The sequence below is a fragment of the Euleptes europaea genome, chromosome 1 (assembly GCF_029931775.1).
Source record: "Euleptes europaea isolate rEulEur1 chromosome 1, rEulEur1.hap1, whole genome shotgun sequence".
Taxonomy (NCBI): domain Eukaryota; kingdom Metazoa; phylum Chordata; class Lepidosauria; order Squamata; family Sphaerodactylidae; genus Euleptes; species Euleptes europaea.
In genome coordinates this window covers 135,699,436-135,716,553 of record NC_079312.1, presented here as the reverse complement: position 1 = coordinate 135,716,553, position 17,118 = coordinate 135,699,436, and the positions used below count along the sequence as shown (strand labels likewise).

The 17,118-nt window shown below is 47.9% G+C and overlaps 1 protein-coding gene across 1 annotated transcript in view; it reads left to right on the top strand.

The window, feature by feature from the left end:
- The window catches only part of AATK (apoptosis associated tyrosine kinase), a 101,765-nt gene that overhangs the window by 67,187 nt on the left and 17,460 nt on the right, over positions 1-17,118 (top strand). Inside the window, exons 2-4 of the mRNA XM_056855102.1 lie at positions 9,459-9,592; positions 11,834-11,977; positions 13,522-13,663. Coding sequence (XP_056711080.1) covers positions 9,459-9,592; positions 11,834-11,977; positions 13,522-13,663 — 420 coding nt within the window. The remainder of the gene's footprint in view (positions 1-9,458; positions 9,593-11,833; positions 11,978-13,521; positions 13,664-17,118) is intronic.

Here is a 17,118-nt window from a genome sequence, read left to right as displayed (position 1 = left end):
CGTCGCCCCTGGTTTGCAGCCCTGAGGCAGCTGTCATGCCAAGACCCTTGGCAGATCCCTACTCGATGGGGAACTCTCAGTCAAGGGCCTCTGATCCACCCGGACCCGCATTGGTTCTCCTTAACCGCCTGGCGCTTGAGCGGAAAGCTCTGCTAGACAGGGGCTATTCTGTCGAGGTAGTAAATACCATCTCCGAAGCCCGCAAACCATCCACTAGACGTATTTATAACTCCTCATGGAAAGCTTTTGTCCTCTGGGCAAGGCGGAAGGGAGTAGACCCACTGCAACCTGGACCTCAGCAGGTCCTTGAGTTCCTTCAGGAAGGTTTGCGCTTCAATCTATCATGCTCCACCTTAAGGAGACAAGTGGCCGCCTTAGCCACCGTTATCCCAGAACTCGAAGGGGTTCCTACGACTAAACACCAGCAGGTCACAGCTTTTCTGAAAGGGGTGGCTCAAATGCAGCCACCAGTCAGACACCGCTTCCCATCCTGGAACTTAAATTTGCTCCTCAATGCCCTCACGAAAGCCCCGTTTGAACCTCTCCGTTCTGTAGACCTAAAATTCCTGAGAATGAAAGTCTTATTTTTAGTAGCTGTTTCCTCGGCTAGAAGGGTGTCTGAGCTTCGACTCTTTCGATTGCGAAAGGATTATGCACATTCCATAAGGACAAGGTGGTTTTGATTCCTGATCCCACTTTCAGGCCTAAAATCAATTCCTCTTTTCATAGAAATCAAGAAATTATCCTTCCCTCTTTTTGCCCCAACCCGTCAGGTCCAAAAGAAAAAGCTTGGCACACCTTAGACGTGCGTAGGGCTCTTCGCATTTTCATTAAAAGAACTCAACCTTTCCGCCAAACTGATTTCATGTTTATCGGAATATCCAACCCAGGTAGGGGAAAGAGAATGTCAGCATCAGCTATTAGCAGTACTCTCAAGCTGTGTATTGCTCAGGCATACAATTCATTGGGAAAACCAGTTCCCGAGGGGATTACAGCGCACTCCCTTAGGAGCTCGGCCACTTCTGCGGCTTTTGATAGGCAAGCCTCAGTAGAAGAAATTTGTAAAGCTGCCACATGGGCTTCGGTGTCTACATTCACCAAGCACTATAGGATAAATAAGTGGGCTTCTGCCCAGGCAGCTTTTGGGCGTAGGGTTCTTCAACATGTCGTGGAATAGGAGGCACTTCCCACCCATTGGGGAGCTCTTGGGAGGTCCCACGAATCAAGACGCAGAAGCCTCAGTTTGGAGAATGGAGCATTGTTCTACTCACCGTGAATGCTCATTCTCGGAACTGAGGCGAAGGCGTCTTGCCCACCCGTGTATGATTATTTAACGTGGTACACTCCTAATCCAGAGGTTTTCCGGTTTTTTGCCTTCCTCCAGAGTCAGTATGGTAGGATCCCTAAGTCAAAGGGCGGGTTTACCATTCTAACCAAGTTCCTGTTTTGTGGTTTTCACCGTTTTTATTGTGTCGTTCTTTCATGTGTTGTGACTTTTGTTGATCAAGGAGCTTCATTCCTGTTTTTTAGTAGCTAGGCAAGTCTGTATCTGAGGCTTAGCAGGCTATTTCCCACCAAGGGAAGACAGGAAGCCAATAAAAATTTAGTCCTGCCTACCCTGAAGATGGAGGGAAATAACCCACGAATCAAGACGCCTTCGCCTCAGTTCCGAGAATGAGCATTCACGGTGAGTAGAACAATGCTCCATTCATCTCTAGGAAAAGTGTAGGGGAAGCCTCCTTGGAGGATTGCTTTGAGAAATAAATGCATGAGTTACATGCACTTTCACTTTTCTCACTGCAAAGAAGCACCTGTGCATGCCCCTCCCCCATTAAGAGGTGCCTGAGTTTTCCATTGTTCCTGGTGCCCCCATTCATTTTGCTGAATGGGAGTCGCACTATAAATGTTCCAATGAAAACATAACAAAGTGAACTCAGATTATGTAACTCATACAACTGGTCCTTGGGGTGTGTTTTGTTTTTGTTTTTTGCAACTGTGTGGAGCTGTTTGCACCTTCTCTCCTTGCAGTGACTTTTCATATTTGTCTTTGAGAGGAAACTGAGTCTCCTGCAGTAGATCATATGTAAGATTATGGAAATAATATAGTGATATTGTCGAAGGCTTTCACGGTCAGAGTTCATTGGTTCTTGTAGGTTATCCGGGCTGTGTAACCGTGGTCTTGGTATTTTCTTTCCTGACGTTTCGCCAGCAGCTGGGGCAGGCATCTTCAGAGGAATAACACTGAAGGACAGTGTCTCTGAAGGACAGTGTCCTTCAGTGTTACTCCTCTGAAGATGCCTGCTACAGCTGCTGGCGAAACGTCAGGAAAGAAAATACCAAGACCACGGTCACACAGCCCGGATAACCTACAAGAACCAATATAGTGATATTATACATGTTTTAATGTGAATTTGATGTCTTGTAGGGTGTTTGCTTATATAAAGGCTGCATTACGTTTAAAACGCTTCCAATAAAGTATTAACTAAAAGAAAGAGTGGGTGAGAGCAGAAGTACAACTGTTCTTCAACACATGCACACACACACACACAAATAGCAAGGTTCTGCTGCAATCCATTATGTGTACACTGGATATTTTACATCTTTGAATGGGAGCTTGTAGAACTTTCCTGTAAAGGCTGAAATGTGACATTGCACTGTTAACATTGTAGGTTCGTGCCAGGAGAGGTACACTATGCCTAGTGCAATCATCTATCTGTCTCCTTGTTATCCCAACCCAGAGGAAAGTTTCCACAGAATCTCTGCATCTGCTATTTCTTATTGTATTAAGTGCTGCTGTTATTCGTGTTGCACTGCTGTAGTGTTAAAGATTCTAAATAACATAGGCAAGTGCCTCTTGTGCCATCCTCGGGTTCATCCTAATCAGACTGAGGGAGGGTGATGGGGCCACAATGGGGAGGTGTGTGGTTTAGATCACGCACAAAAGAAGCAGCAGCGTTGGTTTTTATACTCTGCTTTTCTCTACCAAAAGGAGTCTCAAAGCGGCTTACAACCACCTTCCCCTCCCCTCCCCCACAACAGACACCCTGTGAGGTAGGTGGGGTTGAGAGAGTTCTGAGAGAACTGTGACTGGCCCACGGTCACCCAGCAGGCTTCATGTGGAGGAGTGGGGAAACCAACCTGGTTCACCAGATTAGAGTCTGCCACTCTTAACCGCTACACCATGCAAAGGCAGAGAAGGACACTGGGCCTGCAACATTAATTCCAGTGTGCTAGCCTGGGACACTCTGCCTGTTTGTGCAGCAAGTGCAGTTGAGAATGAAGGACACAAGTTAGGAGGATTTTCTGCTTTACATGCAGTACAACCCACTGGGGACTTCTTCTGCACTAACCCCACTCAAATAAGTGGCACACTTCTGCCCAGTAATCTTTCTCAGCATCACAGGGACAAAGCACCTTTTCTGATGCAAATAGGAACAGAGATGATAGGCAGCTCAAGGAACTGCCTTAGGCGGTGTGGTGTTGGTAGAAAGACATGCTGCAGACAGAAACAGTTGGAAGGGTTGACAAGAGGGGGTCTTCCGCCTGGGTTATCTGCCCCAAGTTCAATGCTTTTGGGAAGTGGGTTTTCCCCCTGCTTCCCCACAGCATTGGCAGCCATTTTCCCCGACCCTGTCCTCACTGCAGCCATTTCCTTCCCCATCCACCGGAGATGGCTATTTATTTTTTATAATCAGCACTAGAATATTATATCGATATACCATTGTAAAGAGAGGTGTAGCAGGTTCTGTGAATGCTCATCTTTCATTAAAAAAGTAAATCTCTAGTCCCTCCCCTTGTGAAGATATAAGGAGAAAGGCACATATACGGTATATCTTTGCAGGGAGGGGCAAGATACTTACATATTTTTAAAATTAAAGCTGGGAATTCAGAGAATCTGCTACACCTATCAATACAACAGTATACTGATATAACAATATTCTTGTACTGACTTTTAAAAAATAATTGCAAAAACCCAGGGGGCCCCCAGGGAGGGAGGGGTGGCCACTTCTGGGGGATCGGGGCAGGGAAACTATGGGGAAGCCTGCCATGTGGAAGCCCCATTGATGCTGTGCTTTACCTGCAGCTGCACCAGTAACAGGGAAACCACAAAATCCTGTGCCTATGTAGAAGACATCAAAGATAAAGGTTGCTTCCACATGGAGGCTTTGCTCATGTCTCATGTCTAAACTAGAATGTCTTTGGGGGGGAGCATAACCCCCACCCAAATCATCCACTTTCAGTGTTTTACCCCTGCTTTGTTGTCATCTTTCTCAAATCTGGTTTGTTATAATCTTTTGCCAAAGATTGCAATTAAAGTGCCTTTGCATTCTGTGTGGATGGGAAGATGTGCACATCTCACTCATACCAGTGGCTTTTCCTTTGCCTCAGTCCCCTGCACTCATTCTCCCCTTTGGCACTAGTTTTTTTTTACAGTGATTGACATAACATTCTAACTTTAAAAAATATAATTGAGGTATTGCTGTAAACTTAAAATCAGTAACTGACATGTCCCTGTAGCTTAATGAGGTAATGGGGCGGGGGGGCAGCAGCAGCTTAGGCCTCTGCACTGACATTGGCAATGGAAGGAACACACAAAAATAATTGCTGTGTGGATAAATCCAATATGGACCGACTGAGGCAGAGGCCAATTCCAGTACAGGCACTGCAAGTAAGCAGGAAGCCAAAAAGCTGCTGTAGGAGCTCAATGGATTGGGAGCCTGGACTGCCATGTCCTTTGTAATGTATTTAGTTGGTGCAAGGACTATGCTGAACTGTTGAACTCAGCTGTGCTGAACTGTGTTGAGCTTGAGGCTCTGCTCCAGGCTCCGTCATCTATTCTTCCTATTGGATGGTGGACTTTGGCTGTCCAACCACGGACTAGGGGAGGTGGCTCCGGGAGGTTGGGAACTGTATATAAGTTGGGGTGTTTTGCAGTTAGCTTAGTTCTCTTTTCCCAGTTAACTGAATAAAGCAGTTGCTGTTGGAGCTGAGTCTCCTGCCGCGTGTGTAACCTATGCATACATAATATCCTTGTTTCTGAAATCCAATCTTTATGTTCTGCGTGAAGTAGTGTGTGGTAGTACTTCCTCTCCCATTTAAAAATACAGATGAAGGTTTCATGTGTGAATGCTCCCTGGTAGCAAAACCCTGTTACACCTAGAACATAAGCATGCCAAGAAGATAGGGTTGCCAAGTCCCTCCTTGCAACTCGCGGGAGCTTCTCGGAAGCGGGGTTGGGGGCGGCAATCTGCATGCCCAGTGCAAGGTCATTATTTCTGGGTTAATGCGGAAATGCCAGCATCACTCTGGGGACGCTCTAGCACTCTTCCCACTCTCCCCCAACAACTCTATGGTTTCCATAGAGTTTTTGAGGCAGAGTGCTAGAGCGTCCCCTGGCGTGATGCAGGCTCTTCCTTGTCAACCCAGAAGTGACGGTCGTCACGCTGGGCGTGCAAATTGCTTCCACTGGCCTGCTTCCATCTGTCGACCAGCTGAGTGGCGGCAGGCAGCCACATACCTGGCATCTGGGAACCCTACAAGAAGACGACTAGGGTAGCATCCTTCTCCCTAATCTGCTGGCTTTCCTAGGGACAGTTCCTGACAGCAGGACTGAACAAACGCCTATAGCAAAAGCAGCTAGTTATGAACTGTATGTATTTGGTGAACTGATTGTTATTCTGTGCTTGAATCTGTCTAGTAGTATAAAAGAGATAACTGCAACTAAGGTTTTCCCACATGCTCAACTTACTCCCGATTTTCTTCCTGTGCATTTTCACAGTTGTGGAGTCAGTATATTTTCTTCTACACATGGCTTAAATAATTAAGATTTTCAAGGGAGGGTGCTATCATTGGCATCATCACAGAAACCCTTTTTTTTTAAAGGCCCTAAAACATCTACATATTGATATAATGTTGTAGTGCTGGTTTAACCTGAATTACCATTTCATTTATTTTTTTTAAAGTAAGTCCCTATCTCCATCCCTCACAGAGATATGTCTTTCCCCTTATATATCTGTGAGGGAAGAAGAGTCGGTTTTTATATGCCGACTTTCTCTACCACTTAAGGAAGACTCAACCGGCTTACAATCACCTTCCCCTCCCCACAACAGACACCCTGTGAGGTAGGTGGGGCTGAGAGAGTGTGACTAGCCCAAGGTCACCCAGCTGGCTTCATGTGCAGGAGTGGGGAAACAAATCCAGTTCACCAGATTAGCCTCCGCCGCTCATGTGGAGGAATGGGGAATCAAACCCAGTTCTCCAGATTAGCGTCCGCCGGTCAGGTGGAGGAGTGGGGAATCAAACCCGGTTCTCCAAATCAGACTGCACCGCTCCAAACCACCACTCTTAACCACTCTTATTTTTTGAACTGCTCTTTTTTTTTCCCATGAAAGCTGGGTATCCAGAGAACCTGCTTTATTTTTACAACACAATATCAACATGCCAATATTTTAGGGCTTAAAAAATAAAAACCTACACTACTTGTTTTCAGGGGGAGGGGTGGAGGAGAGGGGGTGGTTTGATCATGACAACAGTCCAGTCATTGAAAAGTGTGCAGAAGGGTGGGTGGGACAAGCAAAAAAAAAAAAAAACCCTGACAGAAACATTATGCATGAGGGAAAAGCCAACGGAAAATAGTCTTCCAGAACCCCCCCCCCAATCCTGGGTAAAAGTGGTCTCAAAAGAACTGGGGGGGGGGGCGGGAAACGGGGACACACACACACACACAGCTGAAGAGCACAGTGAAAGCTGAAGGTACAAAATGTGTGTAGAAATCAGGAGATAAACCAAAGCAGTGTAGGGCGAGAATTAATGGGGAAAACCCCATCCGGAAAAGCCCCTAGAGTGGCTGTTTGGGCTAAGATTCCTTATCTACTTCTCTGTGTCACTATGTTACCCATATCCCAGTTATATACTTAAGCACTGATCTGAGACCCCTGCTCACGGGATAATAACAGGGGTTGCTTTTGCATACCCCTTCTAAAATCCAGCCCTGCTATGTGCATAAATCTGCTGCTTCAGGTTTTTCCGGCTGTGGTAACCCATCGCTGCCAGCACGCTTGCATGATGTTAATTTAGGACAGAAAGAGCAGCTGCATGGCTTCCGAAGGGGCTTTGTTTCTGCTTTCGCCAAGAGGCATCTCTTGGGAAGATCAAATTATCCCAGTGAGCCATAGATTGGGAATAAGGGAATAAAACTGTCAGGTTGTCTCTTTAGTGTGTGTACGTGTGAGTGTGTGTGCGGGGGGAATTCCATCCAGCCCCACATGTGCTTTCAGCTCCGAATCGGAATGGGCATCTGGGAGCCAGTGCTGGCAAAGAGACTGGACTTTTGCTTGCCTGGGCTACTGTACTATTGGTACCTGGGGTGGGGAGAATCAGTACCACGTACAGTTAGTGCCTTGAACTCTGTTCCTCCAGTCTCATCTAGAACCTGGACCGTAGCATTTGACCCCTAATGGTCAAGGATATCATGAACAGAAGGTTTCAATGTCTGCCATTTTGTTCCTCTTGGAAGCAAAAGAGTCAACGGGACAATGTGGTTCATAGTACATAGTATCTCAGTTGGTAGATGCAGGGTTCTACCCTAGCAAGAGGTCAATAATTTCACTGTTGGGGTGAAGAAATGGGCAAAGAACTCCCATAATTACTGTGTTAATGTGTTCTGCTTTGTGGGATTAGAACATTTGTGAGTGTTCCTCTGTGTGTGTGTGTGTGTATGTGTGTGTGTGTAACATCTGTCACCTGAATATTCCCACATGTGCTTCAGACAGTGTTCTCTCACTCACAGCCAAGATGCGCTTTCCTGCTCGCACCCAAGCATATATGTGTTGTCAAACGCTCATGCACCTGTGCATGCTGTTTAACATATAAAGGGAGGAACAAGTTCAGTACTGCCCCAGGGCTGTATTAAGTACTTTAAACTGGTAAATTAGCTTGTTTTTGTTTTTTGTTTTGCATTGAAGATCCTGCCTTTAATCTTTTCATTGTTTATTGACATTTCTCTTCTCCATTTTTTTGTGAAATTAATTTTTATTGGCCCCGTTCCATTTCCTCTTTAGTCTCTAGAAAAGAATGTATGCAGTATTTAAAAGGAATTTTACAGGGCTTTATGGATGCAGCATGTTCTCTCTCCCCGCCCCCCGCGCCCCATCTTGCTTCTTTTTCTGAAGCTTGTGCAGTTTCCAAAACGGCATATTTTAGGAAACAGACCCACTATTACTTTTTGATGGAGAGGCTGCCCTCCCCACTTCCACCAACGCCAGGCCTTGTTTGAGGCACCAGGTGTCAGAAGACAGCGGTTCTGTAAACCGGCCAGCTTCTAAATGCGACTCTCTTTTGCCCTCTGAGAATAACAGCGTTTTCTGCAAGTGATGATAGTTTCCCCCTGAGGCGAATGGAAATGGCTGCTTGTTTTCAGCAAAAACATGTATTAGCAGAATTGTATGTCTAGCAGGGTGCTGTGGGGTCAGGCTGAAAGGGACTTGCAACACATTGCACAGAACCAAGGGCTAACCATATGTCAGCTGTGGGTTACATGGGGCTGTAAGAAGTAGGGGGGTCATCCAGGACCTGTTGATATTAAATCTACAACACCCATCAACTTCTTTTACACAGATAAGCCCCACAGGAGAAAACAGGAAAGAAAACCCCCAACACCCAAACACCCCCTGAACGTGTAGGTCCTCTGCTGTGCTCTGGTCCTCTGCCTTTCCAGGTTGTAGCGAGTGAGTGTGTGGTCAGCTGAGGCCAGGCAATACCCATTTCAGTTCAATTTATTACAGTCACTGACAAGCAAAGCAGATATACAAAAGGATTAACACTGATTAAAAAGATGAAATATAGCAATATATCTTTCCATAAAAGCCTAATTAGAAAAAAGTTTACAATAACATTAGTATTTGCTTATTATAACCTATTCAGCGATATATTCTTCTCCCCTTATCAGAATTAGACCAAGTACTTCTATGCTTAATACATAACCTTGCATATTTGGCGACTTTATAAGTTATCTCATTATTTCTACCTGAAAGTATTTCCATTAGTTGAATGGGTGGGATATCTCTCCAAGGGGTCACCTCTGGCTTCCTGTCTTTTCAGCTTAGCTCTTAACTGGTTCAGTGGAGAGAAGAATGAGCTTATAGGAGGCTGGGTATGGCTTCCCAGAGCTGGGAGGAGGGTGACTGGGAGACAGGAGTCACCTTGAAGGTCCGTTCTTTTCTCTGGGAAGGTTTTGTAGTGTAAATGTTGGAGCACGGAAGGTGCACTGGAACTAGAACTTCTGTGTTAACTTTGAGTCTATAAATGTATACTATGTAAGATTTACCCAAGTGACCTCTTGGGTTCTGCTCCTGGCTGTGTATTTCTATCTTCACTGGGATGCTCCCCAGTTTTTATTACTTCCTCCTCATTTCCTTTCTAATTCATTCTCCCTGTGGTTTCCTTGTCTCTACCTACAGATGGCACTCCCCTGAGTGAGCTCTCCTGGTCCTCTTCTCTGGTGGTTGTGGCCGTTTCCTTCTCTGGGCTCTTCACCTTCATCTTCCTCATGTTGGCCTGTCTGTGCTGCAAGAAGGGGGGCATTGGCTTCAAGGTAAGCACTGGTGGATGCTCACGAGGATTACTCTGCTCTCAAAATTCCTTGCTCTACCATGAAGCTTGCCAGGTGACCTGGAAGCCTAACTTACTTCATAGGGTTGTTGCAAGGATGATATAGGAGCAGGAAGATCCACAAGCAGTATCCTTGAGTACCTTGGAACGAAGGGCAGGTCAAAATGTAGCGGGAGACCTCGCTTGCACAAGGCAAGGATTTTGAGGAAGCACCTTAGGCCACTGTAGTGTAGTGTAACTGAGAAAGCAGAGGATGAAGGATAGATGTGAAAGTACAAGACATGGGCACAGGATCCAGTAGCAGCAGGAGGTATCCAGCAAGGAATCCTGTGGGCCGAGGGTGAGTTGTGGGCAGGTTTCTTGAGCAGCAGCAGCTCAGGAAAACCCATAGGCTTGCTGAGAAGCAAGGTCTGGAGCTAGGGCTGCCAACCTCCAGGTACTAGCTGGAGATCTCCTGCTATTACCACTGATCTCCAGCCAAAGGAGATAAGTTCACCTGGAGAAAATGGCCGCTTTGGCAATTGGACTCTATGGCATTGAAGTCCCTCCCCAAACCCTGCCCTCCTCAGGCTCCACCCCAAAAACCTCCCACCAGTGGCGAAGAGGGACCTGGCAACCCTATCTGGAGCACAGGAGGGGGACAGTTGTCTGACAATGTGTGGGAACAGTGGGACTAAGGAATTCCTGCTGAGCCTAGAGGAAAAATCAAAGAGGGTGAGGTGGAGCTGTTAGTATGGAGTGTGTGAGAGGAGGCCTGTTTGTGTGAGGGATAGCCATTGAGCTATTCTCCTGGGGTAGCATGTCTAGACCTACAGTTAGTGTTGTCAACTGTGGCTTTGTGAATTCCTGGAGATTTGGGGGTGGAGACTAGGCAGGGCGACATTTAGGAAGGGGAGGGACCTCACTGGGGTATAATGTAATGGAGTCCCTTTTCCAAAGCTGCCATTTTTTTCCAGTGAAATTTATCTCTGTAGACTGGAGATTAGAGCTCCAGGCGCCACCTGGAGGCTGGGAACCCCAATCCAGATCTCCTTTGAACGCCTGTGCTGAATAAACGCTAACTTCTGCAGAAACAGAAGTAGGCTTTAATTCCAGATGGGGAGTCAGCTGTGTTAGTCCCTATCCACAAACTAAAGCAGGAGTTTTAAGGAGTTTAAAGACTAACAACATTTATTCATGCATAAAATTTGTTAGTCTTTAAAGAGCAGATTTTAAAGGCCCCAGTGCAGAGTAGAGCTACTGGAAGCTGTAATTCAGGTGATGGAATTAGAAGCTTAGTAAGGGGGCATTCCCCCAGAAGGCCTTGTGCTGTGAGGCACAGGTAAGGCCTCCACAGTTAGGTGCTCTTGTCTCCCTGTTGGCGCAGGCTCCATTGCCCTCACGTGGGCATTGAATTACATGTTGCCCCAGTAGGAAGGGTTGGTTATTTGCTTATTTAGCCTCTCACTCTGAAGGAGACACCAGGACTGGGCCTACAGGTCAGATAACAGCAGTGGGTCACCAGCCACTCTCTGCCACTGTTGCTGAGTTGGTGCTTTGGTGGGGAGGGGTGTGTGTCTTTCTGTCTTAAGCCAGCTGAGATCGTCCCCTCACCCAGGCTTGGCTTGGTTGCAGTCTGCCCTGGAATGGCCCGTGAGGGAGTGGGCAGTAACGTGACCTCACAGGCACAGAATGTGCTGGAGAAATGTGTTCCCTCATTGCTGACATTCTTGCGGAGGCTCTTGGCGTCCAGGCCCTGGTACAAGTGGGGTGCTGGAATTGGAGCTATGGACGGTTCTGTGGGCTAACAGCTTGGAGCACCGGCCAGGTTTTGCTGTGGGAACAATGAAGCGCTTCAGCCCCCCCTACGCTGCCTATATAGGGGCACGGGTAAAGGCTGTGAGCAGCCTGCATGCTTTCCTTGTGGAAACGCCGCCGCAGCAACAGTGTGAGGGCACCATGGCGCCGGAGGCACAAAGGTGATGCTTACCCTGTCTTACCTGATTGCTGGAGCAGCCTTCGGTGGGAGACAGCTCGCCCAGGTAACAGGGAGTGCTGGCTGGCCTCTGGCTGACTCTTGCAGGGCTTGAAGTGGGGTGGAGATGTCTGTTGCTTTAGAAGGCGGCGGTGGTGGTGGTGGGAGGTTGTTGGGGAGGGATCTGACTTGGTGGGCATGAGCTGGGAAGCAGGGCACTTCAGGGTGGGTGGATGTATTAACACTCTTTCTCTGGGCACTCTTGCCTAGAGCTGGAGAAGCGAATCCCGAGAGAAGAGGCTGAGGATGGTTTTGAGGTGTCTGCCCTGCACGGGGGCCAGCACAGTGCCAAAAACAGCCTGTAATGTAGAACTGGGGAACCCTGGGCAGCCCTCCCCCTGCCCCCTGACCAAGGTGAGGCTGCTTCTCCCTCTACTGTATTTATGACTATGTCTCTCACTGGGGCAGGGTGGAGGGAGCAGAGCAGCCGCCTGCTGGCCACACAGTGCCAAAATTCAGAGACCCAACTGGGACGTGGAATCCAATGAGCAGGAGGAGCAAATGAGCTACTGCTCTGCGTTCAGATCCCCTGTGGCATGCCAGCAGCCCCATACGGAGGTGAGGCTTGGGTGGGGGGCCTGCAGGCAGGAGTTTCGGCCACTCCCGTCCCCATAGGCTTCAGGGCTTGGCCTGGGCCCTCTCTGAGAGTCTGCAGAGGATCTGGGCAGGTCATGCTTCCTCAGTTTTACTTGTGTCCTGTTTTTCAAAGCTTTTCTCTCCAGCCACAGTTTCATGGAACACCCTTTTGTTTTCAAAGGAGGTTGCAAATTGGGTATCCTTAAATATCCTAGGAGCTGTTTCCCGTAGGCCCTCAGCCTGAGTCCCCACACAATTGTGTGTTGGAAGAAAAAAGAGGAAGAGTGTGAGTGAGTGCACGGCTGTCTCTGTCCCCCCCTCCCCAGTTTCAGTACGTGTGCCAGTAGCTGGGCAGAAGCGTACAAGTGACTGTACTTTTTGTCTGTGTGGCCCAGTTCATAGATGCCCTTCTTTGTGTGGGTGCCTGCTTGAAATGGCACCATGCGGGGTGCAGATGTAATCCCAGGTGGGAAGATGTGTGAAGCAGTTCTCTCCAGATATGTCTTCTCTTCCCCCCCCCCCCCAGGCATGGGGTTTACAATGATATGGTTGAAGTTGTCCAAAGTGTGTGGGAATGGGTTTCATGCAAACAGCTTGCTACACCAGTGAATTACGCAGGCAATTCCATTTCAAGTGGTTATCCCTACAGTGGAAATGAACTGGGCCTGTGTGGTGTGAGAGTTGCAAATATTTGTTAGCTGTTCCCCACAAGACTATAAAGGCCATATCCATATTAATATCTGAAATTAGTTTAATAGTAATTCTCTCTTCTGAGGGAAGCCTGGGAACTGTAGTTTGAGGAGGGGATGGGGCTCTGACAGAAAGGTGATAGCCACTCACCAAACCACAATTCCCAGGATACTTTAAGAGAATCCATGACTGTTAAAATGGTATCAAACCAGTGTAGGTTAGTGTAGATGTGGAAGGGATATGGATATTCCTGTATTTCCCCATTGTGCTCCTGTTTAACTATGCATGCATGTTATCTGTCCCCATGTTTATGGAGAGGGTTTGTGCCTGTCCCTCCCCCACCTCATGTTTGTTTACATTATTTCCCTTTACATATGCAGGAAGGAAAGTGTGTTATCTTCCCCAACTCAGTGTCTATATGTATAGGGTAATGTGCGTGTGTCTGTGCTTTCTCATCTGTTTGTGAGATAATAAGACCTAAGCATCTTTCAAAAACTTCACATGTATTATTTTAGTTATTCAGACAATATTAGTGGGAGTGTGATGTTTCTGCTCTGCTTCTTTCTACATGTGTCGTTAAAAATGCCTCCCTACCCCGTGGTGGGCTCCTTCCCTCCCATCTTTGCCCCCAGGAATTTGAGAATGCTGAAGGAGAAGAATATGCCAGCGAGTTCTCTGCCCAGGGCTCACCTGCCACACAGAATGGCCCTGAAGTTTACATTCTGCCACTCACCGAAGTCTCCTTGCCCATGTCCAGGCAGCCTGGACGCTCAGGTAAGCCAGCAAAGCCTTTGCATTTATTTACATGATGCCTTCAAAATGTACAAAAGCAAGAGTGCATCCTTGCACAAGCCTGGGGGAAAAAAGGTAAAGGTCCCCTGTGCAAGCACTGGGTCATTCCTGACGTCACATCTCAGTGTTTCCTAGGCAGACTTTTGTTTGCGGGGTGGTTTACCAGTGCCTTCCCCAGTCATCTTCCCTTTACCCCCAGCAATCTGGGTACTCATTTCACCAACCTTGGAAGGGTGGAAGGCTGAGTCAACCTTGAGTCAGCTACCTGAACCTGACTTCCGTTGGGTTCGAACTCAGGTCGTGAGCAGAGCTTTTGACTGCAGTACTGCAGCTTAACACTCTGCGCCACGGGGCTCCTCGCACAAGCCTGGAACCACCCCTAAAATCCCATGCTCGCACTGATGAGTGAGAATTCAGATTTTTCACTAACTGAATGCTCATGCATTGAAAAGGTGGATGGAAGCTTCCCCACACACACATGCACACATACTGTGATTGTGAGTTCATCACTGTGGTTGAAAGAGCGCTATGGATGACTAATCTGTATTGTGTTTGTACATATGAACCCATTGCAAGGGAAGGCAGCCCGGCACCAATGCAGATGGGCCGGTGTAGCAGCGATACTAAGATCCTGTTACTGGCCTGGATCCAACAGTGCTCTTCCACCAATGCAACAACACCTCTATTGCCGGAGGAGGGATTTTGCCAACTGGTCTCCCACACACTGTTTGTGAAGGTCCTCTAACCCCTGAAAGCAGAAGTGCCGGGGTCTCATTGGGTTGTGGCAGGAGAAGGAAGATTTAAAAGTCTCATCCCATTAGCTCCATTCTCTACTTCGTGTCCAACCCGTTGATTTTAAAGTATTATCAGTGTACAGGGATCTTTAGTGAGCAAAAAGGGCCCTGTCAGGAAGAGCTTACAGACTAAATTTGATAGGGGCAACAGAGAAGTGAAGACAGATGTGTAAAAACACATGGCAAACTCAGTGATGTGTACTTAGGTTTAGCTTCAGTAGGGGATTAGGATCATTATCTGTTTGTGACGTTTTTATCCCACCCTTCCTGCAGGAAGCTCAGGGTGGTATTTTATGTTCACAACAGCCCTTTGAGGTTAGGTTGAAAGAGAGTAACTGGCCCAAGCTCACCCTGCAAGCTTCATGGCAATGCAGGCAATTAAGGATTCGAACTGGGGTCTCCCCACTCCTAGTCCAATATTGCAAGTGCTACACCACACACTGGCCCTCTGCTGAAAAAACCCCCCAAGAAATGCAGCCTAGATGAGACAATATCTTTAATTGGTGTAGAGGGATTCAAGCATTCTGACTTATGTGATATGTATATTCAGGACGCCATCTGTTCTGTGTGACACCAAGCTCCTTTCACCAAGAATTGTTGGTTTAATTTTTTTAAAATACCCGTATTGTGTTTTTATTCTTTGTGGAACGAACACAGCAAGAATTCCTTCTACTGAACTGAACAAATAGATGTAAAGCAGCCAGAACGAGGCAGTAATAAGCACGTTGTGGTATGAATCCAAAGATCATATCTGGGGTATACCTATGCATTACCCCCAAGAGACTTCAAGAGACTTCAGTGTACAGGAAGGCTGCTTCTGTGCCCTTTAGTCCTTCGTTCTCAACAGCCTTTTGTTTTTTTCTTACTTCCAGTCTGAAGTCCCCCATTCTCGCCTCCCCACCCACCCTGATGGTTGTGAAGCAACTGGGCTCTCAGTCCCACTGGCCACCACACACTTGCAGCTGCTTGCTGGATACTGTATCTGGGTGGATCAAATCTTTGTTTCAGTCGTGGAAGTTGGTTGTCTTCGCCCACATCTGTCCTGTGTGTGTGCTTGGTTGCCATTGGCAGCAGCTACAGTCGGGGAGTGGCCAGCTTTCCTGGCAATTTCTTTGGAGCACCAAACAGTTTGCTTTTGAACCATGTCAAACCAGCCATGTTTACTGGTCCTTCTTATACCAAAGAGTTTGCAGCATCTTTAAGGTGCTGCTAGGAGGGACTCCTGTTTTATTCATTGCAGCATGTGTTATGATGTTACCTGCCACGGATGTGATGGACACTCCTCTCCCGCCCGCCTCATGAATCTAGGGTTGCAAGGTCTCTCTTCGCCACTGGCGGGATGTTTTTGGGGTGGAGCCTGAGGAAGGCGGGGTTTGGGATGGGGAGGGACTTCAATACCATAGAGTCCAATTGCTAAAGCGGCCATTTTCTCCAGGTGAACTGATCTCTACCGGCTGGAGATCAGTTCTAATAGCAGGAGATCTCCAGCTAGTACCTGGAGGTTGGCGACCCTACATGAATCTTACCCTCTCTGCCTCGAAGACCTATTCTTCCTCCAAACTGTCAGAAACAGACCACAAATCCCGTGATGAAAAGTTTGGTGCAAAGTTTGGAAGGTCCAAAGGGGACGACTGGTGGCAAGCTGACATTTTTTAGGGGATGTGTCAGAGACCCACATTACAGGAGCTTTGTGTTTCCAAATTGCATAATGCTGGTGTTCTTTAAATCCCCTTCCAACAAGTATCTTCCGGATTGTTCTGGCTTTTTAGAGGGGGGCCACGAGCCTGTGACTCGACAGTGCCATCTTGTGGGGCCAGCTGGCAGGGCATTCCCTTTTAGAGGACATAGTTGGTTTTTCAGGCAGCTTTTCCTAGGGTGGAATACCTGGAAAACAGGCACCTGGCCTAAGCATCCTGGACCCTCCATCAATAGGCAAGGCAGGAGCCTGAGAGAGGTATGTTGCCCCGGGTTTCCCAGAGAGGGATGTGACCTTGCCCTTCTCCCTTCAGCTGAAGTTTCTCCCTTCTCCTGACCTGAGCAATTCTTCTCTTCCCCACCCTAGCCCAGAAACAAAGGCTCTTTGGTCCCCAGCTCCCACAGACACCGCATTCCTTCCCATGTGAAGTGGCTGAGGAATCCAAGTCTCGCTTTAACGGGTGGGATGGAAAAGGAGTCAGGCCAGCCAGCCAGGCAGTAAGGTCCTCTCTGCTCTGCCCACATGATTTTGTCCAGTGCAGGCCCTGTGTGATTTGAATGGATGCCTAAAGAATGGCTTCAGTGTCCAGCTGCAGTTACCAATGCTGGGCTCAACAATAGGGCTTTTGCAGCTCAGAGTGACGGGAACAGTGGCGTCTGTCACTGAGGGGGCGAAGGGATGGCACTGCCTGCTTGCTGGGACACGGGACTGCCCAGTTGGACGGGCACTGCGCAGCCACATTCTGTCGCCTGGGGGCTTGGACTGGCTGTGGCAGATGTGCATATGCGTGTGCACGGGGGGCTTCTTTTACTTTCAGCTCTGCTCTGCCAGTGGAGTAAAGATGCAGCAAGACCTGTCAACTTGGCCCCAGGGCCTGGGATGTCTGCTTCTTCCTGTAGGCTTCCCTGTGCCTGATTATTTAGATTGCCATCTGCCCCAGGTCCCCA